The 23,957-nt window shown below is 39.2% G+C and overlaps 2 protein-coding genes across 4 annotated transcripts in view; one reads left to right on the forward strand and one right to left on the reverse strand.

The window, feature by feature from the left end:
- The first annotated feature begins 272 nt into the window (after positions 1-272).
- Positions 273-4,638, forward strand: LOC146460209 (tetratricopeptide repeat protein 28-like). Its single transcript, XM_085088501.1, has 2 exons — positions 273-2,020; positions 2,529-4,638. The coding sequence occupies exon 1, from the start codon at positions 273-275 to the stop codon at positions 2,016-2,018; it is 1,746 nt and encodes a 581-aa protein (XP_084944627.1). The 3' UTR covers positions 2,019-2,020; positions 2,529-4,638.
- Positions 4,639-11,291: 6,653 nt separating this feature from the next.
- The window catches only part of LOC146460210 (uncharacterized), a 59,979-nt gene continuing 47,313 nt past the window's right edge, over positions 11,292-23,957 (reverse strand). The window contains exons 1-2 of one of the 3 annotated variants that reach the window (XM_085088492.1): positions 22,605-22,698; positions 11,292-15,060 (exon numbers count right to left, since the gene is read on the reverse strand). In XM_085088492.1, coding sequence (XP_084944618.1) covers positions 12,379-14,778 — 2,400 coding nt within the window. In that variant the 5' untranslated portion in view covers positions 14,779-15,060; positions 22,605-22,698 and the 3' untranslated portion in view covers positions 11,292-12,378. Of the gene's footprint in view, positions 15,061-22,604; positions 22,699-23,957 lie in introns of those variants that run through there. The other 2 variants (XM_085088493.1, XM_085088494.1) reach the window with 2 other exon arrangements.

A 23,957-nucleotide genomic window follows, 5' to 3' on the forward strand; every position in this document is an offset into this window, starting at 1 on the left:
GAGAAGCAACATCTTACGGGTTCCTAGGAGGTGTGTTTCAATCTGTTGGTGAATATGTCAAGGCTAAAGAACATCTTCAGAAAGCACTTCAGATTAGGAAAGAACTTGTCAACAAAAGCGAAGAAGCAGCATGTTACGGAATCTTAGGAGTTGTTCTTCATTCACTCGGTGAATATGTCAAGGCTGAAGAACATTTCCACAAAGCACTTCAGATCAATAGAGAAACTGGCAACAAAAGCGGACAAGCAGTATGTTACCAAAACCTAGGAAATATGTTTCTGTTTGTCGGTGAATATGTCAAGGCTGAAGAAAATTGTCAGAAAGCACTTAAAATCAGTAAAGAAATTGGATGTAAGAAAGGAGAAGCATCAAGTTACATAGTCCTGGGAGGAGTCCTTTTTCATGCTGGTGAATATTTCAAGGCTAAAGAATATCACGAAAAGGCACTTGCGCTAAGTTCCGAGATTGGATGCATTGACCTGCAGTTTAGTTGCCACCTTTTTCTTACACGGGACACTATATGGTTGACTGGAAACAATGATGAGGGTATACCGAGTCTCCTTGCAAGCATTAAAAAGAGCGAGGAAATGCTAGGTTTTCTAAGAGACCATGATCAATTTAAGATCTCTTTTTTAGACAAGCACGCTTTTCCTTACAAATGCCTTAGTGCACTGTTTGTGAAAACTGGAAATATTAATGAAGCGCTTTACTTTGAAGAGCTCAGACGGGCCAGAGCCCTGGCAGACTTAATGTCAGCTCAGTACTTTGTAGAACAGCAAACATCAGTGAATCCACCGTCAGTGTTTAACATTGAAGGGATTGGGGCGAAAGAAAGTGGCTGTTCCTGTCTATACATTTCCTATGTTTCTCAGAAGTTATCATTGTGGGTTATTAAGCCAAACAAAACCCTGCATTTTCAAGTAAAAGATGTCACGGACTATTTTGATGACAAAAAGACAGCAAGATCTGTAGAAGAAATTTTCGATGACGTAATCTTCAGGACATTTCCTTTGTTGCCCTCTCAAGAGCACTGTGAAGATCGATCGCTGTTTCCTTCAAACGATGGTTACGTGAAAGAAGCATCTTCTTGGGGAGATGGACTCCCTGTTTTCCGTCCTGTAGAGGAAGACGAAGACGAAAGCCAGTACATTGATCCACCGAATCTTTCTCAGCGCTACAAAATGATTATCGGTCCGGTTGCTGAATTGCTTGTGGAGCCCGAAATCATCATTGTTCCTGATCGTGTCTTGTACAAGCTTCCATTTTCCGCGTTTAAGGATGAAAATGGGAAGTATTTGTCGGAGACGTTTAGAATTCGCATTGTCCCTTCTTTGAGGACTCTCGGGCTGATTCATGATAGTCCAACCGACTATCACAGTCAGACCGGCGCTTTGATAGTGGGCGAGCCTGAAGTTGGTGAGGTGTATCACAAGGGACGTCGTGCGAAATTATGTCCATTGCCTGGCGCAAAAGAGGAAGCAGAGATGATTGCACGACTGCTGGGAGCCCAGCCTTTGTTAGGAAAGGAGGCAACTAAACAGGCAGTTCTTCAGAACATACATTCAGTAAGTCTCATACATTTCGCTGCCCATGGTGACGCCGAAAGAGGAGAAATCGCTCTTGCCGCTCCACTCTCTTTTGAAGGGATTCCAAGTGAAGAACACTACCTATTAACAATGGCTGAAATTTCACAAGTTCGTCTGAGAGCCAAACTGGTAGTGCTAAGTTGCTGTCACAGTGCACGTGGACAGATTCGATCCGAGGGAGTCGTTGGAATCGCACGAGCGTTCTTAGGATCTGGTGCGCGTTCTGTGTTGGTTGCCCTGTGGGCTATAGAAGACCTGGCAACAAAGAAGTTCATGGGTCGTTTCTATGAGCATCTTGTTCGTGGGGAAAGTGCCAGTGAAGCTCTTCACCAGACAATGAAGTGGATGAGAGCTAACGGCTTTTCAGACGTGTCACAGTGGGCACCTTTTATGCTGATTGGAGATAACGTGACATTTGATTTTGGAAAGTAAAGGTCAGTTTTAGTTAACCAGCCAACCACCCAATGCTATGAGATTGAAATAGATATAATAAGTCCACGATGAGATTCTCGGAAAAAATTTCCGAGCCCCCAACAGGAATCGAACTCACGACCCTCTAGTTACTATTTTAGATGCTTATCCAATAAAGTAACTGGAAGGTCATGGGTTCGATTCCTTTCACGTCCCGTTGAAAGGCAAAATAAATAATTTCTTCCAGCTTTGTCCATGTTGCTTAAGTTCTATGTCACTAAAAACACCAATTAATGGAATCAACATCTTCTTTTTAAGTCTCAGCTTATTTTAATATATTGCACATTTTTAATGGTTTTTTTTTAGTGTATACGTTTTATATTCATGAAAGGAGAGTTGCCCTAGAATGAGAATTAAGTTTCTCTTGGTTTGTTTGTTGTTGATGTTGGTGTTGTTGTTGGTTTGTTTCTTTCATTGTTTAGATAGTCAAAGAATCGTTAAACCTTAAATGTTATTGTCTTTTTCTCATAGGTGTCTTACAAAGACCAGAGAGGAGCTGGCAATTCCTTTGAGTCACAGACCTGTTAAATGGAATACAGATTTAAGGACGGTGCCTACTTTTGCTACAGCGCATACGTTCTGCGCATCTCTCTATGGTCCGAAAAAGTCGGGTTTCTTAACGGCGGTGCCTGCTACAACAGAGATATTTTTGCGCGGTTTATAACTACGCGGGAAAAGCAGATCTTGGCAAGAGTTATTGGAATCCGAAAAGAAATTAGGGGAAACCATGATTTTTTCAGAGACAATTTTGAAGCTTCCATTTGGGGAAAAAAATTCCATACATTGTTTTGTATTTTGGCGCTTTTTAAACTTATTGTTCCTTAATTATCTCTAAAAAATGCGTGGTTGGCACAATTTTCTTTATTGGATTCCAATAGCCCTTGCAGAGATCTGCTTTTCCCGCATAGTCATAAACCGCGTAAAAATGCTTCAGTATTAGTGGCACCGTCCTTAACAGACGAAAAAGTAAACTATGCAGACTGAGAGCGTCAAGGGGTAAAGGCTTGAATCCTCCATCCGTTGATATTTGCTGTCGCTCCTTCACTTGGCTCCTGTGGAGAACTTGTCGCCAGCGCTCTGAGAAGCCTGGTTGCGCACATTTGTTAGCTGGTGTCTCGGTAAATTAAATAACAAGTATAAGTAATGTATAGTAGTGACAATAAGTATTGTATAAGTGCTATGCGTCAGTCGACTCCAACAGTGCCCCCCTCCCCTCCAGCCCTCGGGCCGATCCCCTGTAAATATCTTAGGATTTCTTGAAAATAAACTGGCAAATGCCCCACGGCCGGGAAAAAGTGGTTGTTCAAATGCCCCGGAGTAGTGGCTAAGAAATGTTTTATTTTCTACGTTTTTCATCTTACTTTCAGTAAAATCTAAGCTAATTCAGGCCAACTTTAGTCCTAGATAGGTCTTATTTCCCGTTGTATTGTAAACATAGGTCATTCTGCAGCTCTGGCGTCCCATTTGTGTCCTATCTAGAATTATTCAGTAACAAACTTACTGTTTGCCGATGAATTTGTCATTAAAGGAAGCGGCAATGCTGCAAAGTGAAAAAAGTGAGATGGTCAAATGCCCCGTAGCCCTCCCATGCAAGTCGTTTTTAGGGGACTAGCTCGTATTACGAGGTAAAACGAGCCCCTAAAAGCGACTGCGTGGGAGGCTAAATGCCTCGTGGTAATTGGGTGGAAGGCTAATTCCCACAGGATGGACAGTGTTAGAAAATGCTCCACTATTGCCCGAGGGTGGATGGGCACAGCTGGAACTGATTGTTGCATCATTGTAGAGCAGCGCTTTAGAATATCTTTATTCTTTTAAACCTATATAGAAAAATATTTTATTATTTTAAATATTCTGATGTTTTGGGTATGGAAAAAATGCACATTGACTTGAAGAGTTTCTTCCCCTATGAAACGCCTTTGTCGAATAACTAGGTGTAAAATCAGGTGTAAAAACGACAAAACACCGCCTTCAAATAGGCCTCAAAAAGCTTCTTTTTGAAGCCATTGAACTCCATCTCGAGCGGCGCTTGTTCGAAGGGCGTCAAAGCAAAAATGTAAAACGATACAGTTCGCTTTAGGCAAGTGGCCAAAACTACTATACTCTAACACAACCCACCAAACCACAAAATAGATGGTGTTCGCTGCCTGCACATTCCTCAACCTCAAAAGATGGCGTCTTCATTGCAAAGCCACCCCACTATCCAGCAGTAAAAAATGACAATGAGATTCAAAGCTCACCTTTCTTGTATATTTAGTGATGCTAACTCTTGCTAGCTGAATATTTCTTTGTCAAGTCAAAGTTTAAAGCCAATAAAATTTTGTCGGCAATGTTCAGGAGATGGGTGGCGTCTTCGATAATCCCCCCTACCCCCAGACAAGGTGGGTCAGCTCTTCGAACAAACTTGTTATGACCAGTTCCCTTAAGCCTGCTTCGAAGGAGACGCTCATTTTTGTTGCTAATGTTATCCGATTTTGAACTGATAAAAATAGGTAGTGATGTTAAATTGTTAGACACCCCTAAAGTAAGCGGCGAATCAACAAGTCTACACTTTTAAATGAAATGAATGCGCGTCACAGGCCAAATCTCAGCAGCCCTGTTATTTCCTCTTATTGGTAGCGCTGCTCTAGGGAGGCAGCATGGTCGAGTGGTTAGGGCGCCGGACCTGAATCCGGAGGTCCCGGGTTCAAGGTCGCGCTCCAGCCGCTAGCTAGAGTTGTTTCATAGTAGCCCCAAGTTCAACTCCTCGACCGCGCTTATAAATAGCCAGCTGGTCTGCCTCCAGCCAGTTGAGAGTTTAAGCCACGTTATTTTCAATTTAAATTATTTCTTTGTGACGTTTAATGCTCGGCCCCACTAGCACTTGTGCTATAAACGCTGCAGAGGGTAAATTAAAGTTATTTAATTTTTAATATTTATTTAAATCTTTAGATTAGCCCTTGAGCCTTATATTTCCCGTGGAAATGGTTAACAAGGCCCTGAAATGAAACTAAGAGCCTAATTGCAGGTTAGAGCGCCGCATACACCGCTTTTTTGAAAAAGTACGATAGAGTTGCTATTGCAATGCACACAAGACAAACCAAAGAGCTAGCCGGATAGTGTTAACGACAAAAATGACACTTTTCATTGAGCAAATTATCTAAGAAAGGGCAAGGCTGATTTCACGGTCAGGATACTAAATTTTTCTAATATTTCGAATTGGAAAAATATATTTTCCTGACTATGAAATCAGCGTTGCTCTTTTTTTAGATTATTTGTTCTACAATTTGTTGCTGATTATATCCTTTACTACAGGATCCGGTTCTTCTATTGTGTCGATGTGGTCCTTTCAAACACGGTTACCGGTGTTCACTTGTCATTGGCTTCTCGTAGTTGGTTCTATGAATTTCTACTTTAAATTTGTAATTATTGTATCAGGGATTAAGTATTCTGTATAGAATTCAAGTTTTCTTTTCAAGTTCGAATCAGTTCGAGTCAATTCTTTAGCCAATGATACAGCAGATCGTTTGTTACCACTGATCCCTTTGGGATCTTTGTTACAGTAGCACCAATAAGTTGCAACGAATAGCTTTAATATTGGATTCGTGAAAACTCGGCTTGTATTTACCAACTTCGTTTTCATGAAAAAGCCATTAGTGACTAATAAAAGTAGCATTATTTTCGTTCTAATTTTTCAAAATAAATTTTTGAAAGTTATTGGCCCTCAGAGTTTTCGCCTGCTGAGAAGGGATCCTTAAAGTTTCTACATGCAAGTATTTAAAGTTAGAAATTATGGTTCCTATCGTGCGTATACAGGAAATATAAGGGAACTTAAGCGCAGACGTTTTTGAGCCACGGACGGCAACTGGGAAACAAATTTTTCCCTTTTTGGAGTGTTTCACTCCATCGCGTTTGTAACGTCAAGCCACAGTCATCAATAAGAGCTTTTCCTGTCCGTAGTAAGGAACAAAACCACGCTAAAAAAGGAAACATTCGACTTCCGGTTGCTGTCCGCGGCTCACGGACGTCTGTGCTAGATTTATCAAAGGCGAGAGAGAGCGGAGGTGCATGACGGGTAATATCACGTAAACGTGGTATTGAATAACGCCTGTAAGTAAATAACAATCGACGTACCTATAAGGCTGAAACCAGTCACCGGGCTTTGGGATATCAAAAGAAAATGGCTTCAGTGCATGCGATCAGCGATTCTTACAAAATAGGTCTGATCTATATTGGTAGTTACAAATTACATGTAGTCATATTAAGAGTGCGGGGAATAAGTTTGGAGTGAAATATTCAACGAACGTATGGCTTCCTTTCAGTCGCTTTAGCTTCCCGCTCGTTTAGTATGGCAGATTTCGGTTACTAAACCTATAAAAGGGCGTGAGTAAAGTGAGAGCACGCGCGAGTTGCGCGTTGTTCGCGCCACGTCCCCTCGTGCGTCGCGTCTTCTCGTGTGATTTGCTTTGCTATTCCTAAAAAAAAATATCAAGGACTACTCTTAGTCTATGATTTGCCTTAGTTCACGCGAGTGTACATGTAGAGGATCGAGGCGCCTTTTCAGATGACCCCTCTCTTTCTACTGTACGCGTTTAAGAAAGCAAACTGCAACGCCAACGCGATTGCAAATGTTTGGTTCTGCTGCATTATAATATTAAAGCCAAAACGACAATGTAAAGGGAGTTTCGCGCTTGGTTAAACAAACACCTGTAACACAGACTAGACATAAATCACCATTCAGGGTGCTGGCGCGGATCCAGGCTTTTAAGAGAGGGGGCTCCATGGAAGGCGGCGCCCCAGTAGGGGGTCCGGGGCATCCTCCCCCGTAAAATTTTGAAATTTCAAGTCCTCGGAAACGCGATTTCCGCTATTCTGAGGCAAAGTCAGCGTGTTTTTATATCTCATTTTTTAAAGTTAAAATGCCATTCCCTATCATAAAAATGTAACAAAGCTACGTAAAAACATGTTTTAGTCATTATTGATCAGCAGAGGCTTAAGAGCAATCAAACATTAACATCAAATTCGTCGGCCAAAACCTAATCAATCAAATGTAGATAACAGATAAGATGAATGAAAAAACCTCTGAAGCTGATATTCTCTATCTAAAGCCTGTTTGAACCAAATACTGGAGCCCTCAACATTTCCAATTTTGCAATTTTTTGCAACTTGCCTCGGATGTCTTCAACACCCATGGCCAGAATATAATTTTCCCCAAATAGATTTTATAATATTTATAAACTTCAATATCTATGTAAGCCCTGCTGCTAATTTGGTTCTTGTGGAAAGAGTACTTTCGGAGAAATAACGAATATGGTTGTGCTTATTTTTCCATCTTGTCAAAATGGCTGACAGGCAACATAGTAATACGAACATTGTCTTCTTGATTATAGAACCCAAAATACTCTAAAAGCAAATTTTATAAACTGGGAGAGTGGTTCTACCATCTGTATGAATTTCATTTGAATTGGTTCACATGTACTCGAGAACCAGACTCGTTTATTTTTACTATTTGAGAGTGAATTTTTCGGTCAAAACACAGACCTCAGGCCGACGTGATCAAGTGCGGTTTCCATGGCAACGACGCACCTGCCGATCCAAATATAGCTGTTTTTGTTCATCCCTCCAGGTAACCTACATCCACACAAAAAATGAAGGGGAGTTAAAAATTTTCATTTCCAACTTTGCTTCACTTTCCTGGAGAATTGCTCTTAACTTGGTTATGAACTTGATTGACTGTATCTATTAAATATTTTTACAAGCTTTTAACGTTAGCTGTTTTAATTTCGGGGGTTCGATCGAATCTTGCTGCTTACTTCATCACGAACGACAAACGAAGCACTACACTCTAGCTTTCCTGAAGAAAATGTCGACGAATGTGTACCGGGCGGTTACCCAGCGGTTCCCGACCAATGATCCCCGAGTATCAGGGGGAGGTGGGAGTGGCAGGGGAGGGGATGGAGGAGGAGGAGAAGAGGTGCTGCACAGAAAATATCCTGTTTGCATAGCTTCAGTAGCCATAGTCGGTGTTTTCTAAAGAAAGTCTTTAGTTTCCATTCTTTCGTGAATCTTGTTTGTTGCTCCAAGATAACCCAATACATTTTTTTTTCTCAGTAACGTTGTGCTCATTTTATTTATTTATATTTTTTGTTTATTAATACTAAGCTTCAGAAAAAATAAATGAATTAATAATTTCATATGAAAACGACAAAAAGGCCTGTCTTATTTTTAATTTTTTTTCAACAATTTTTATTTGCTTTACTTGACACAATATTTAACAATACTACATGCACATGCTGTGGTTCAGTTTTATCCTTGGTTTAATTTTTATTTCCCTTTGTTTTGGGGTATGGTAATGTATGATAATGAGTTTAAAACAAAGGGAAACAAAAATTAAACCAAGGATAAAACTGAACCACAACATACATATTACTTACAATAATTACTTTTTTCTATTATAATGCAACACACAAAAGCTAGTTACAATACAATATTTTACAGTTTACACGTCTTACATCAATTACATTAACCCTTTCACTCCCATGGGAAATGTCGTATTTTTGTAAAACGGCAACTGTGAACCCCTACACCAACTGTAATACACCAATTAAAAGGTTTTATCTGGGGCATTGTATAAATCATTCCATCTAAAACAAAGGACGTAACAGAAAAGAATGAAAAGCATTTAAAACGAGAAAATAAAAACTTTAAAATACATCTCACTTCTCATATACACTGGGTATACCCCTAAACTATAGCTTAATTTGCAGATCTCAGCACATAGTTTCTTGTCAAATGGTGACTTGGTCTTAAAAGTGTAAGAGGAAAAAGTTACAAAAAATGGAGGGGTGGTTAATCATGTCTTATGTAGGAGGGGGGTGAGATTTTATGCTTCCATTGTGCAGATCTCTCCAAGATCTGTTTGGTGTCCAAATTTGATACAAATTGACCCAATATTGAATGCGTAATGACTTCTTGTGCCATATGGCACTCTTGGGAGTGAGAGGGTTAAAGAAAAGATGAAAAGATGACCCAATACATATTAATAGGACAATCAATTAAAGCAAGTGACACACTCGGACACCAACCCACGGTCTGGCCAGTACCTTACGCATGCGCACAGCCATATCGCCCGGGCGGTGGCAGACATGGGCAGCTGTTTCAGCCTTTTGGGCCTCATCAGCATGGCATAGCCGTTGGGCACAGAAGGACCAGAAGGTTGTGTATCAGGCACATTTTACTGAGCATCTGTAAAACAGCACACATGTGGTAGGCCGTGGCTGGTTGGTGTCAGAGTTTGTCACTTGCTTCAATCGGATTGTCTTATTATTTTTACTGACACACCGATCGGCGTTAGGGCTGATCCACCTTCCCAGCGCATGCCGTGGGAGAACTGCCATGCTGTTCCCAGCCAACAACTTCAAAATGTAAAGTTGCATGACCGGACGTTAATTTGATTGGCTACTATTTGCAGCGAAGCGTCATGCTCATTGCGAGGTTGGAATAATGGTCTCAATGCTTTCGCATCAGGCTTTTCTTCCCTTTCCCTCCGCACCCCCCCTCCCCTCCCCCCCCCCCCCCCAAAAAAAAAAAATCAAAAAGCCTGATAGTCAGACTTCAAAAATAAAAATGACAAGGACAAAGGAATTTTGAGGACAGTCACGGACACTTAAATGTGGACGGTGGAATGTCGTGGGAAGTGAAATGTTGAAGACAGTGAGGTGATGTGGGCAATGGAGTTGTATGAACAGCAGAATGTGGTGGAAAGTGGAGTGACTGATTTCATCAGAAAAAAATATTCCAGTCCATCTTCAACCACTTTTTCTGGAATATTTTTTTCTGATGCAATCAGTCACTCCACTTTCCACCACATTCCACCGTCCAGATTTAAGTGTCCGTGACTGTCCTCAAAATTCCTTTGTCCTTGTCATTTTGGTCTCTATCTACGTGGGAGATATATCAAGAAACAAAACAAAAATGAATACATTAATAAAAAATCAATGCCTGGGAAAGTCTATAAAATCCTGCGAGGTTGCGCAAGAGAAACCTCACGTAACAGCTATCGCTTTATAAATAATTATTATTTTCACTTGATATAACCAAGGATACATCATAGAGACCATGAGATGGACAAAGAGATAGAGACCAAAATTCTGCTGTAACATCGGAACAAAAAAAAAAGTTGAAAAAATTGAAACGGCAGAGCCCTCAAGAATCTCATAAAATTTTTGTTATTATCTCAACCTTAATTTGTGATCCACTTTGGGGATCATTTCTGGTTTAATTTGGTGATCAATTCTATTTAGGAATCATTTGGGGCTCCGAGATCATTTCCGACATGATTAAGTTGTAGGCCCTATTTTGAGATAATATTTATGACGGGCCAATAGTATTAATATTCTACAGACAGCTGTTTGACCTGCCCTCGCATTGTCTTTTTCTCCAAACTACTGCTGTCTTATCAGCAATCAAGAGCAATGTACACAAATTAAAGCAGCTAATCTGCTTTTGTTGACTTAAATAGATCTATACACTTTGAAGATAACAGCTTAGCTGTTTGGATATGAAATGTACCAAAACTTGATTCTAGGTACAGAGTGCTGCACAGTAGACTTTTATGTGCCGCATTTTATATAGACTAATGATGTACAAATAACACTACATAACCTCTTGATTCATAGTTTATAAGTTAATTAATGCTATTGTTCTTAACTGAACTGTTCAGTTTTCAACAAACCAGAAAAGAATTCTACAAAACGATAATTGTCCAGGCAAATGTTCTTTGGCGTGTCAGCCCAACCCTACTCCCCCCGGGATCACACTATACAAAGGTAACAGCAACAGAAGACAATTATAAAACAAAGGCTTACAAACAGATTCTAAAACACTTCAGTTTCAGTAGTGACCACTCACTACAAAACCTGACGACTACAGGCCTCTTTTAAGTTGATTAGGAGACTGAGTAAAGTACATATTTTACCTTATTTATTATACCGCTAAGTTGACACTACCACATAAAAGATCATGTTAAGATTAGTCATTCCACAAAGTTATTGACCTTGAAAAATGGTTCCAAATCCATACAAAAGTCTCCAATTTTGAGACTGCGTCCCACGAAACCAAACAAATTCTTTTTAAAAAGTTGTCCATCTCTGTTACCCCTGTAAAATCCTATCAGAAAGCTACAATTTCAATGATACCTAGATCTTTTACAGATTCTGCATATACTTGCAGCATTTTCGTTTGCATTTTTTTTTTAAGTTTATTATTTTCTTCAAAATTGGAGATGTTTGTATGGATTTAGAGACATGTTTCAAGGTGTATAACTTTGTTGTTATTCAACTCAACAGTACCATACTTGTATCAAACACGAGGAAGAGTGTTGCAGAAGTAGCTTGAAAAAACGAGGCGCAGCCGAGTTTTTTTAAACAACTTCAAGGTCTTTTGACATCTGATGAAACACACTTTTGAGTGTTTGATATGGCTTCTCAAATGATCAATAATTTTTGGAGAAATTCAAGACTAAAGTTGGAAAAAGTTTATGGTAATTAGGATCACATATCCAAACCACGGTCACAGTAGTGATTTTCTTTGTTTTCTCTTAATGAATTATTCATGAGTTTGAAAAATGCTGGTGTCAATTTATAAATTGGTTAAACTTTACAACTCAAACCAGTCTGCTTCTCAACCTCAAAGTGGCATGCAAGAGATTTTCTTGTTCCAGACCCTATACCTTCACTGTTAAACAATCAAACTCACGAAAGGAAATGTGATGTAATATTTTTTCAAACTCATGTTATACAAAACAAATCCATTAGGAAACAAGAAACGTTTTCTGTTCCTGTGGGTTTCCATCCACTGGACGGCAGCAGGTGTTTATATCAGAAGAGCGTGTATAATATCTTTTGTAAGACGCACTTGAATACTTTTATAGAAACTGCATGGTAAAAAGTTTGTAATAATGTAATCACATTCATTGGGTATAAATTAAGTGGGTATAACTGCTAGTGGAATAAATCAAAATAGACAATAATCAGGATTATGAATCTTAAAATCAAAAACATGTTATCTGCCTAAAAAGTTAAAACTTAAGCTTTCAGAAACCAGACTGCAGCCTTTCATTCATTCATTCATTCATTCATTTAAAGGCTGCAGTCTCCTAGCCGAAAGCGTATGTCTTAAAAACTCTTCAGCCAGACAACGTTTTTTTTTAGATTTTAACATGCTAATGGATTGTTTGTATTTTGTGAGTTTCAACTCATAACGTATCAAAAATCCCACAGCCACATATGGTGATACCAAGGGAGAGAATACCAAGGGAGAGAGAGAGAGTAAACATAGAGTTCACTCAATCAATTATCATATGATTTTTATAATGTTCAAGAAGTAGTGCCTCACTACTCAACTCCTCCTGACAAATCCAGCAGATGTGCTTTTCAACGCGACCAGACTCTGGTCTCACCAAACGGTAAGGTCTTAGCAAAGTGTTGGTATGTCTGGGCATGTTATCATGAACACTACCTGTGGCATCCTGGTGGGCTCTTGTTTTCTTGTGTGTTCTTAAATTTGCCAGGTAGCTAAAAGACTTGTTGCACTGTTTGCATTCAAAAGGCTTCTCTCCAGTATGGACTCTTTTATGTTTCCTTAAGGATCCTCTTTCACTAAAACACTTGCCACACTGTTTGCATTCATAAGGCTTCTCTCCAGTATGGACTCGTTCATGGTTTCTTAGCTTTCCTGCTGTACTAAAGCACTTGCCACACTGTTTACAATCATAAGGCTTCTCTCCAGTATGGACTCTTTCATGGCTTCTTAGAACACATGCGACACTAAAACACTTGCCACACTGTTTACATTCATAAGGCTTCTCTCCAGTATGGACTCGTTCATGGCTTTTTAGAGCCCAAGCGAAACTAAAACACTTGCCACACTGTTTACATTCATAAGGCTTCTCTCCAGTATGGACTCGTTCATGGTTTCTTAGGTTTCCTGCTTGACTAAAACACTTGCCACACTGTTTACATTCATAAGGCTTCTCTCCAGTATGGACTCTTTCATGCATTCTTAGGCTTCCTGCTCGACTAAAACACTTGCCACACTGTTTGCATTCATAAGGCTTCTCTCCAGTATGGACTCGTTCATGGTTTCTTAGGTGTCCTGCAGTACTTAAACACTTGCCACACTGTTTACATTCATAAGGCTTCTCTCCAGTATGGACTCTTTCATGGCTTCTTAGAGCACATGCGACACTAAAACACTTTCCACACTGTTTACATTCATAAGGCTTCTCTCCAGTATGGACTCGTTCATGGTTTTTTAGGCTTCTTGCAGTACTAAAACACTTGCCACACTGTTTACATTCATAAGGCTTCTCTCCAGTATGGACTCTTTCATGGCTTTTTAGAGCACATGCGACACTAAAACACTTGCCACACTGTTTACATTTATAAGGCTTCTCTCCAGTATGGACTCGTTCGTGGTTTCTTAGGTGTCCTGCGGTACTAAAACACTTGCCACACTGTTTACATTCATAAGGCTTCTCTCCAGTATGGACTCTTTCATGCATTCTTAGGCTTCCTGCTTGACTAAAACACTTGCCACACTGTTTGCATTCATAAGGCTTCTCTCCAGTATGGACTCTTTCATGCCTTCTAAGAGCACTTGCGACAGTAAAACAGTTGCTACACTGTTTGCATTTATAAGGTTTCTCTCCAGTATGGACTCGTTCATGGTATCTTAGGTTTCCTTTGGTACAAAAACACTTGCCACACTGTTTACATTCATAAGGCTTCTCTCCAGTATGGACTCTTTCATGCATTCTTAGGCTTCCTGCTTGACTAAAACACTTTCCACACTGTTTACATTCATAAGGTTTCTCTCCAGTATGGACTCCTTCGTGGTTTGTTAGGTTTCTTGTAGTACTAAAACACTTGCCACACTGTTTACATTCATAAGGCTTCTTTCCAGTATGGACTCTTTCATGCATTCTTAGGCTTCCTGCTTGACTAAAACACTTGCCACACTGTTTGCATTCATAAGGCTTCTCTCCAGTATGGACTCTTTCATGGCTTCTAAGAGCACTTGCGACAGTAAAACACTTGCTACACTGTTTGCATTTATAAGGTTTCTCTCCAGTATGGACTCTTTCATGGCTTCTTAGAGCACATGCGACACTAAAACACTTGCCACACTGTTTACATTCATAAGGCTTCTCTCCAGTATGGACTCTTTCATGCATTCTTAGGCTTCCTGCTCGACTAAAACACTTGCCACACTGTTTACATTCATAAGGTTTCTCTCCAGTATGGACTCTTTCATGGCTTCTTAGAGCAGATGCAACACTAAAACACTTGCCACACTGTTTACATTTATAAGGCTTCTCTCCAGTATGGACTCGTTCATGGTTTTTTAGGTTTCCTGCAGTACTAAAACACTTGCCACACTGTTTACATTCATAAGGCTTCTCTCCAGTATGGACTCTTTCATGCATTCTTAAGCTTCCTGCTTGACTAAAACACTTGCCACACTGTTTGCATTCATAAGGCTTCTCTCCAGTATGGACTCTTTCATGGCTTCTAAGAGCACTTTCGACAGTAAAACACTTGCTACACTGTGTGCATTTATACGGTTTCTCTCCAGTATGGACTCGTTCATGGTATCTCAGGTTTCCTTTGGTACAAAGCTTGACTAAAACACTTGCCACACTGTTTGCATTCATAAGGCTTCTCTCCAGTATGGACTCTTTCATGCCTTCTTAGAGCATATTCAAAACTTAAACACTTGCTACACTGTTTGCATTTATAGAGTTTATCACCACTATGGAATCGTTTATGGCTCCTTAGAATTTTACTGGTTGAGTAAAACACTTGCGACACTGTTTGCATTCACAAGGCTTCTGTTCAGCATGGACTCATTCATGTCTTTTCAGGTGTACTGCTTGACTAAAACACTTGCCATCCTGTTTGCATTTGACAGCGTTCACGCAACCTCCTCTTTGCCTTAAGGATGTTCGCAATCTTCCTTTTAATATCTGAAAGTGATTGAAAATGACCTGCTGAGTATAGCCAGAAAAAAAAAAAAAGAATTATACTTGCAGAATTGAGTCCTTGAGTTTGTTGCCCAAGAAAGAAACAAACTCAATCCAAATGTTACATTTCTCACCACAGAAAGCAAATTGGGTCCTGCATTAATAAAGTCAACAAAGTGGGTTAAAACCCACATGCTCAAACTGTAAACTGCTAATAAAGTCGTCCCAGGTGATGGGTATGTTGCTTGTCAAAATTTGTCTCCTGCAGCTCAGTGGTAGCCCATCTGAACAAGAAATTTCCCTAGTATAACTGAGTAAAACAATACATGTACCTCTATCACTTGTTCACCAGGTTTAAAACATAAGATCGCATTTCTTTCAATGCGTATATGCCACTCATCAACATTGAAAAATCCTTGCAGCATACAGAATGTTTGTACCATGAACCTAGTTTAATGACCATTCACCCAAGAGTCTCCTGTAGCTCAGTGGTAGAGCATCTGAACTAGTAATTGGAAGGTCATAAGTAAAACTCCTTTGGGAGAACAGTTTTTTACGCCTTTGCCACTTATTGAAAAAATACATCTAGCAATGAGATACTCACACAGCAGACAAAATGCAAATTTTGGGAAGCACTCTTATTAAATTATGCGGGATGGCCTCAGGGCGGATTGCGTCAAGGTTTCGGTGGCGTATCTTTTTCATTGTCATCTTTTTTCCCCTTCATTGTAGTCACAAATTGCAATGAATAAATTAATTGAACCTGAATTGAATTCTGTTCTCTCCTAGAGGAGATATTTGTTCTCTATTGTTCTCATTGTCTTCAACAAGACATTGTGATTGAGCCAATGAAATAATTTATATAGTTTACAATGTTACAAAGATAGCATAATGTTGTCTCAGTATATGATCGACTTATCCCTATCTGTATGAGGTCACAGGGCCACAACTCCAAAGAAGGCAAACTGGTGGTTATGCCCTTTTCAAAACATTAAACATTAAACATTAAACAACAAAAATGGCCCAATCAGAAGCCATAATCTGTGTGCTTGTCAGTAGGGAGGGGAAATGATCGACTTATCCCTATCTGTATGAGGTCACAGATCCACAACTCAAAAGAAGGCAAACTGGTGGTTACGCTCTTTTCAAAACAAAAATGAACCCTTTCGATGCTGTAAATCGAAAAAAAATTTCTAAGAAGTACTCAACAGTTTGAATAGTGGAATTTCGAGAGTTCATGGCAAAGAAGTCACGCTTTGTTTGACAGACGGTGCACAGAGGAAAGGTCATTGACAAGCTTAAACACACATCACATCACTTTGTCAAACTGGTGCATAAATGCTACTGGAAATCCACTTCACAAAAAAATTAAAGGTTTCATTGTCAATTTTTACAACAAGTTTTCATTAAGGAAAGTTTTTTGTGTGTTTCTCTTTCTGTTTTTTAATAAAAGGAGGGCAATTTGTGATCTTAGACTCATTTGACATTACATAACCAGAATGGAATGTGAGTCAGGCCTGCGTCATTACTTCATCATACTACAATTTCTGGTATGACGATAAGAATAATGCAAGCTATATACCGATACAACATTATGCTATCTTTGTAACATTGTAAACTACATAAATTATTTCATTGGCTCAATCACAACGGGAGAATATGTTTTCTTGGCATTTAGTTCAAAACATACACCAACTCATCCTGTGTAATCACCCATAGACATCTTGTTTTTCATGAGACACTCACTGAAAGTGGAACTGATATGAAATGTCAAAGAACCCTCTACACCCAGCAAATCTCACAATTTAATTGGATTTTTAACAGCGTGCCTGAGTGTTAAACAAGTAGAATACAGTCAAACCTCCCTTTGCGACCACCTCTCGTAAGCGACTACCTCTCATAAGCAACCACTTTTCCAAGATACCAAAAGTTTTTAAGTCAAATCACTATAGATGGAACTTCTTGTAGGTGACCACCTCTCGTAAGCGACCTTCTGTTGTAAGCGACCACTTTTTAGAGATGATTGTTCAAAATTTTCAATTGCTTTGAACCTCCCATAGGCGACCACTTGCCACACAATCTGCTGTATCTGCCAAAGGTGGAAATTGAAAAATGCGTCGCTGCAAAATATTGGCCACATCATTACAACGGATGCCATAAATCTCACAGTCAGAGCTACCGGTTCAAGTGTCTCCTGAAATAGCTTAGCATTGAAACAAAATTTTGCTAAAATATACATGCACTATACTGTACACTGAAATAAACTTTAATCAGATTGAATCCCTTGTAGTAAAAAACTCTCTCATCTCGTAAATAGCATACATGGGTCTTGATTAGCACTGGCAAAAGGGTTAGGTCTCTGCAATTACTATATGTAAATTACCCGAAATTTAGACCTACTGTGGTCTGTCCTCTGGTAAGTGACCACCTCCCGTAAGCAACCAAATATCCTTGACATTGTGGGTGGTCGCTTACGCGAGGTTCGACTGTAGTTATAATTATTGGCAATACTAAATCCTGGACAAGAGTCAAACATAATACTTTTGATAAAGCAGTTAGTTGAACTGACCAATGAGCCACATCTGGGGAGAATGACGGTAATTAATTCAAAATAAGAGTGCTGATGACAATGACCATGATAAGAACAAACAATGATAATATAATTATGATTGACCTGATTCAATGATAATACTCATAATATCATCACATATCTGACCAGGGTGCAAAGAAAGTCAGCTTTACAGCTTGCCCTTCGGGCAAGCTGTGGCTAGCATGCACCAGCCCGAAAGTCATTTTTACTAGCCTGGAAAAAAATTCACAAGTAGTTTTAAGTTTTTCATTGTTTTAATTAGTTGATTATTCATTACACAACAAGTTACATGTAATTAGTATGCTGCTTTATTAATTATTGATCGATAATTATCGAGACCTTTAGTTAACGGTAAAAGTGTGAACTATCAGTTGGCCTGGCAAGAAACTTTAAACATTGGCACGATGAAAAGGTTTCAAGGGAAAAAAAATTGTTTCATCTTTGCAATTTACATCTGATAATTTATGGGAAAGTAATAGGACGTGATCGATAAATTTTCATCAGCTGTTTAATACATACCGTGAAGAATTTATTGAAACGCACGTGTCAGTGCAAAAACCATGAACGCAACTGAATAACTTTCTTACCGGAGCACAAGATCAAAACCCTTTTGGTAAGTTCATTGAATGATGAAGCATAATACAGACAACTAGCTTTTTCTGAAATAATTCTTATTTAGCGAGGGTTAGTCATGTTTCAAATTATTTTTACTTGAATTGCGTGGACTAGACTACAAAGGAAAAATTGCACGCATAATGTCGGGCATGAAATGTACATGTAATGGAATACTTTTTCAAAAGATTTCCCTTTGTGAGATCAGCTTGAAAAACGGCTTTTGGTCCATAGTAATTTTGTAATTTTAATTCCCAAAAAATCTTCACTTGCCTGTCGAGCAAGTGATGGTTAGAATCCACTAGCCCGATCGGAAAATCCACTAGTCCCAGGCTATCGGACATGACTTTCTTTGCACGCTGTATCTGACCCAACCAGTGAAACCCCTAGCCTACGGCAGATGACTGAACAACAAAAAAAGACTTTTCACAATTCCTTGCAAATTGAACTTTTGTAAAACTAAAGGGTTTAAAAATTTGATTTGGTCACTGACTTTTGAGTATTACAAGATAGACTCATTATAAATTTTGGTTAGTTTCTTGGTGTCCATTTAATTATTTTATTGTAATTGTGTGGTTCCAGAAAATATCCATACCCACCTCAAGGAGGGTCACGGAAATTCCAAGGGGGAAGAGGGGTCTGAGAGAGGTAGATTTCTGAAGGGGAGGGGGGTACACAAAGAGTTTTCTTTCCAGAGGATTTCAAATGCGATCGACTAAACACTTACGTACTTTGCCAATCGATTAAGGTAACCAAACAAAATGAAACTTTACGTCCATTGAGATAAACATAAGATTCTCTGTTATATATTTTCCATTATTGTTAGTAGCTTCATACACGCAGAAAGCACTCCAGAGAAACATGTTTAATGTCAAGTCGAACAAAATGGCCGACTAGAAAATTATCTTCCCCATATTTCATTTGTTTATAAAGTGCAATTTCGAATGTTCAATAACTAGGTTATCACATATTTTCATTGTTATCCGTGTAATTACAAGTTTGTAAAATGTTAGCAAAGTCGATTCAATGCCGTTTGTCTTGAAGAACATGTAACTGTGGACGGAGTCGTTGTTAGTTACAACTGAACTTGAAATTTTTGTTTCATGCATGAAATGCATGACATGTTAAAATTAAAATACTTAAGGCATAAAAAGGATTTACCATCTTTACAAACTACAAAGACAAAGTGTATGACTTTATTGACGTATGCTTTTGGTATAAGACAAATTTAAGCGACATTTGACAAACAGGTGTTTTAAAAACATGTTGTGTGACGGCTAAAATACAGCTTTGTGCTGATAAGCGAAGTACAAAGCGAAGTACACACAAAAAATATCATAAACAGCACTGTTCACAAATTATAGTGACTGGATAAAAGTTACAACTGCAAAATACAAAAATGGGTAATATTGAGGTATTTTTCAGAGTTTCGCTGTGAAAGCTGAAATAGGTATGCAATAATTTAATTAATTGCGTGTAAAATGTAATTCGATATGTTGTTTTGACTAAGCATAAATTAAAACTACGACTGGTTTATTTGAAAGTGCGTAAACTTTTAGTACCTTCTTAGATTCTTGAGAAAAAATTGAATGGAGAATGGTTGAATGGAGTAAAGGTCAGCTACTATGACATTTGGGTGTTAATAAGCTCATTAGTTTGAACACTTCAAGGGATGCGTCTGCAGCTATACGTCTAGAATTTTCCACGGTCATTTTTAGGAAGATTAAATCTCAGAGCCTTAGTCTTTCATAATCCAGCAGTTTTGTTTGTGACCTAGTAAATATTCCATAAATAATTTATAACATATTTATAAAATCGCAGTGGCTATTCGTACGGCACCCATACGGCGACTTGTATTTGCTATTCGTACGGGAGTCCGAAGATTTCATAGGATTTCTCTGTAATTCCTGATTCTCGCTTATCCAAATTATTATATTTACCTTTAGAACGAATAAGAGAATCCAGTGAGTGCCCTTTGTTTGAGCCAGATAAGTTTGCGTACTCTCTGCTTACTAAGCGAACGAGCCACTGGCGACACTTAAATTGTTTTGCGCAATATTCACGCACACATCACGCGATTAGAAGAGACCGTACAGCAACTGGTATTTGCTATTCATTTGGGATTCCTATGAGTATCGGCAGTAAAAGTTATCATTAAATTTAAGAATCGCTAACCTGGTTTTGAATGTTATAGTTGAACACTTCCCTTAGACAATACTTGTCCAGCCGTACTTTCGTGGAACAGTTTCCGTCAAGATTCATTCGTCACCTTATTGGGAAGGAGAAAATTTAAGTTCGAAGCATCCATCCTTGAACAAAGAAAGAAGGAAGAATCTAACGCTGAGAAATTCAGACAACTGATCCTGACCGGTGGTATACTGAACTTAAGCAGTTCCGTGGACTCCCGTATTCCCAACCTGCGTGATGCTATTCGTACGGCCAGAAAGCCGCGAAATGGGAGTTACACGTATTGGAAGAATTTACCTGTTGGACACTCGCATTTCCGTACAGAAATTATGTTGAAGATAACAGAACACACCTCTCCTTTTGACAAAGGTATAAATTTTCACTACAATGACTGAAACTGCGCCTACTATAGAAGGAAGAAGAATTCCCGTATGAATAGCAAAAATGCGAATAATTCGTACGGGATTACCAACGTGCCGTTCAAATCAATTCTTTGAATTACCAAGTTGTCACTTACCCCCCGATCCAAGCCAGTGTATTAAAACTATTTATAAGGTATAAGAAATTCTTTTCCCTCATTTTTAGCCTTCAGTGTACTAATTGTAGCCAGTTGATCTGTGAAGAAGAGGTTGCGTGACATGTGCGAGTTTATGTAGCTCGGAAAAAGTTTGAAGTGTCGCGAGTGGCTCGTTCGCTCAGTGAGCAGACGGTACGCAAACTTATCTGGCTCAAAGAAAGGGCACTCACTGGATTCGCTTAATCCTTCTAAAGGTAAATATAATAATTTGGATAAGCGAGAATCAGGAATTACAGAGAAATCCTATGAAATCTTCGGACTCCCGTACGAATAGCAAATAGGAGTCGCTGTACGGGTGCCGTACGAATAGCCACTGTGTTATAAAATAGCGAACGTGGTGTAGTTTACAATAATTTATTGTTTGGCAGCCTACAGTGAAAAACATGCTGCTTTACGTATTCATCTGAGGTGTAACTATAAACAGCTACGGCTAAATTTTATTACAGTACTAACAAGATCAAAATAGATGTGTAAATTGTGGATATGGAATTTCCAAGGGGTAGGGGGGACCAAATGGAAAAACTTGAAAAAACCCTCCGTGGGGGGGGGGGGGGGGGGGTATGGATATTTTCTGGAGCCACACATTATGTGTCTTTGTGTGATTTTCAGAAGAATACAAAATTTATTCAATAAATTTATGGAAATTGTGAATAAACAGGCCCTGCTTTAAAGAAAGCGGGTTAGTAAAAGCGACTCATAAAAACGATACAAGGATTTGCCAACAACATAAACACACATGTAATGAGACAAACAATGCCTTTAGACAAGCCAAATGGCAGTATTTTATGCATAATTTAGAAATGAGCAAAAAGAACCTGCGCAAAACATGGATGCTGATTGATAAGCTAACCTCATGCAAGTGTGGCAAAATTTGAAACATTTTCAAAATCAAGATTAAAAACAAAATTGTAAATTCTGCAGATGAAATGACAGAAGCTTTCAATGATTTTTTTTAAGACTATCGGCCCTAACTTGGTGAACAAAATACTACCATCAGACATCAAACAGGAGTCCTATCTTCTGCCCACTGATAAAGCGTTTTCCCTAATTGCTAAACTAGAGGTTCCTAGCGTTAGCACTGTGTGCGAATTATTGAGTCAAATAAATGGGAAAAAAAAGCTATGGGGCTATATCGAATTCCCTGTAAACTCTTAAAACTAGCTACTCATATCGTCGCACCATCACTAAAAAAAATTTTCAAAAGCTGTATAGATCAGGGCATTTTTCCAAGCGAATGGAAGATCGCGAAATTTAACTCCTACATTAAAAAAAGGTGTAAATCTGATTTTAGCAATTATCGACCAATATCTGTATTACCTCTTGTCTCAAAAATCTTCGAAAAATTATCTATCAACAGCTTTACGACTACTTAAACGGAAACAAGCTCTTGAGTAACTACCAATCTGGGTTTCGTTTACTCCATAGCACCTTGAAAGCGTTACTCGAGGCAATGAATAATTTAAAATCAATCGGTCTTCTTTTATCGATCTCGAATATCCTGAAAGGTGTCCTTTGCTTGTCGCTGTCACCTATAAAATGAACTCTACTACGGCTAAAAGTAAACTGAACAGCCTGTCTTACCTGCAAAGAAAGAAATCTTGCCGCTTTAATACATGATCACAAAGGACAAGAACAAGCACAACAGCTGCACAACACTCTTTCGGGAAGAAAGCGCTCGATGACTGTGCACCGGGAGGTTACCCAGCAGTTTGAACGCGCCGCAAAGGATCCCGGGGAAAAGTCAAAAAGAGCGAGCTGGGGACAGTGGATCTTGATGATCGCAAGACTCTGAAAACTCTCTACTGGGCTCTTGTACGATCCAATTTAGAATACTGCGCTCTCATTTGAAATAAGGTATACACAGGATCTGTAAAAGATCTAATCAGCCAAAATGTAAATGACTCAAATTTCTGCAAGGCTGATCGGACTGTATATTACGTGCAGGATGTGACAAAAATCCTGCCGCAGGGCGTGTAATGTATAATTTTGGGGCTTACGGATTTAACGTTAAATCCGTAAGCCCCAAAATTATACATTACACACCTAGCGGCAGGTTTTTTGTCACATCCTGCACGTATATCTGTGGGTGTTTTTGCTGTTCACACCCTAGTGGAACGTCATTTGTGCTGTAAAATTTAGGTATAAAATAAGTTCCCCAAACTATCTTGTTCAATCCCTGACGAAGTGTGTAGTTATCACACGAAACCGGTCGGATAATAAAACAAGTTAACAAGATTCGTTGCTGTGTGCTGCTCACTAGTACTTATTTTTAAAAAAAAATGTTTTAGATCCGATATGCTGTGCTTAACTTTTTTAATATTGCGACAGCGACATAATATTTCAGTTCTTTTGTTCATTGTTCGTAGACACGCGCTATGACGTGGACGGATGTCTGAATTTGGGCCCATCCGAAATCGGCTACCACGTGCATTTGGTAGAATATCGACTCGCGTTGGTGTTTTACTTTTTGCTGGACATCGAAAAAATTCAATTTTTTTGATTGGCTGTCCCGTAACGGTTTCCATCGTTTTACCGCAGAAATCCTGCGGTGATAAAATTTGATGTCCCCAGAGTCTTTCCGGCGTTGCCCCGCTGACCAAAAAGCCTGAAGACTTTGGGTACGAGATTGTGCTACACCGTGCTGACGAGAGCCAACCAGCTCGAAACAGCTGCCCACGGTTGCCGCATTATCATTAGTGTTGATTCTCGGTTGGTCTCTATCATGTCGCTGTCGTGTTAAGTTTCCTACGCAGTCCGATCAACCTTGCAGAAATTTTAGTCTCTCATATGGTCCCAGCTTACACCAAAAGGGCATTGAAAAGCTAGAAAATGTTAAAAAAAAAAAGGCCCGGGTGGAGGGGGGGGGGGTACTCCCTATAATGGCCTATACGGGGACCTCCGCCCGATAGGGGTACCTTTTTCACGTTTCAAGTA

Source organism: Pavona decussata, unplaced genomic scaffold, assembly GCF_977016875.1.
Source record: "Pavona decussata unplaced genomic scaffold, jaPavDecu1.1 SCAFFOLD_214, whole genome shotgun sequence".
NCBI lineage: Eukaryota > Metazoa > Cnidaria > Anthozoa > Scleractinia > Agariciidae > Pavona > Pavona decussata.